At 59.2% G+C, this 1,792-nt stretch overlaps 1 protein-coding gene across 1 annotated transcript; it reads right to left on the bottom strand.

Annotated features, from left to right (window-relative positions):
• Positions 1–270: 270 nt before the first annotated feature.
• On the bottom strand, positions 271–1,787 carry DPM2 (dolichyl-phosphate mannosyltransferase polypeptide 2, regulatory subunit; the record flags this gene model as incomplete). Its single annotated transcript, XM_010144821.1, has 3 exons — positions 271–329; positions 619–721; positions 1,710–1,787. Coding segments are annotated over 3 exons (240 nt in total), but the record flags the coding sequence as incomplete, so codon positions are not given.
• Between the last annotated feature and the right edge of the window lie 5 nt (positions 1,788–1,792).

Below are 1,792 nucleotides of genomic sequence, written 5' to 3' on the forward strand. Positions count from 1 at the left end.
TGCGGCTGCTGCCCCCCACCACCTCCTGCAGATCCAGCACGGGCCAGAGCAGCAGCCCCAGCCGGGGAGCAGGTCCCTCGCTGCCGATGTCTGGTCCCTCTCTGGGGGTCAGTTTTGCTCCCCTTTGGTCCGTGAGCTGTAAACTACAGGCAGTGTCGGGAAGGACGGCAAGAGCCGGCTCGGTGCTGGAGGTGTTGGCCCGATGTGGCCCGCAAAGTCTTTTCCTGGCTACAATGCAGCAGGACGGGCACCTTCTCCTCGTCCCTCCCTTCAGTCTGATTTCTTGGCAGGTTTCCTGCTCTTCCACATCACGACCATTATAAAAACACCTACCACGAGAGAGAGAACAGATTCAGACAGAAACCTCCTAATTACGGACACTTTTAAAACACATTGTCGTGAGAAAAGGAACCTCGGCAGAGCGAGCAAGAAACAAACCCACTGGCCAGAGGCGCAAACAGCTGCAGTCTCACACAAACACACGCCCCAGGAGCCTGCTGCCAGGCTGAACTGCAGCCGCGGCCACAGAGAGCGTGTCACAAGTGTCACACGTTAACAGTCCTCTTCTCTCCTCCCAATCTAGAAGCTTCTAATTACACCACCAGCAGTGACACTCACCTACAAAGAGCAGCAGCAGCAGCCCGGCCGCCACAGGGATGATAACTGCATACTCCCGTGGCAAGAAGTATCGGTGGATGCCGTGGTCGCTGTCGATGAAGGGCTGCAGGAGACAGAGAGGGACATCAGGAGGGGGACACGACCCTGACACCTGCATGTCACGGTTTCGAGCAGGATGGAAATACCAGCTGTGAGGAGGCAGCTAAAAAAAGGGCGCAGCTGCAGGGACGCACGGTGAAGGCTTAGGCAACTGGCAACCACGAGGCTGGTGCAGGGGTTCTGTAGCCCTGGGGTCCTGGGGCAGGGTCACGGCTGCCAGGCCTCTCGGTGCTGAACACAGCAAATGCCAGCGGAAGGGCGCAGCTGGTTCTGGCTCTGCAGGGCGGTCCCGGCAGGACCCCTGTTTGGGGCCCGTGAAGGCTCTGGACACTAGAGAGCAGTGCGAGCGCTGCACACAGCGGGAGTGCACCCACAGCCGGGCTGGACACCTCGGGCCTCAGAGCGAGCAGAGGCAAGGGGGAATTCGGGACTCTCAGAGGCTAGAGAGAAGCTGCTAGGTGTTCAGACACCAGCCCCGGCCTGAACCAGCCCTCCTGTGCCTGGAAAGCTCAGGAGGAGACGCTTCTTTCCAGGGAGAAAACCACTGTGAGCCCAGCTGGTGTTTCCCCAGAAACAGGCAGAGCTCTGCCGTCCCTAAACTCCTCTCCCCACCAGGCTCCAGAGCTGTACAACTCGCCTCTTCTTATGCTTCCCCTGTGATCTCCTGCCAGGACCAGGAACCTGGAGCACTGCAAATGCGGACACCAGTAATGTCACCTCCAGAGGGACCAGCCTCAGCTCTTGCTGACACCTCAGCGAGCCCCGGATCTGACAGGCTGGGTCAGCCTGTCCGAGAGCAGCAGGGCGCTCGGCACCGGCAATGCTGGGTCTTGCCCAGGCGAGGGCGAGGAGGCAGCACCAGAGGAAGCTCTGCTCCGAGATTTTCAACCAGGAAGCTGCCCAGGCACATGGACACATCACACCTAAACCAAGCCTGGGAAAACATCCGAGCGGGAACTGACTGCGGTTATAACGGCAGAGGAGACCCGTACCAGTACGATGATCCAGAGAGTGTAGTAAACAAAGAGAACGAGGCTGAAGGCAACCAAGCCGAATCCAACCACCTGGTCTGTTG

The sequence above is a fragment of the Buceros rhinoceros genome, unplaced genomic scaffold (assembly GCF_000710305.1).
Source record: "Buceros rhinoceros silvestris isolate BGI_N320 unplaced genomic scaffold, ASM71030v1 scaffold47811, whole genome shotgun sequence".
Classification (NCBI taxonomy): Eukaryota; Metazoa; Chordata; class Aves; order Bucerotiformes; family Bucerotidae; genus Buceros; species Buceros rhinoceros.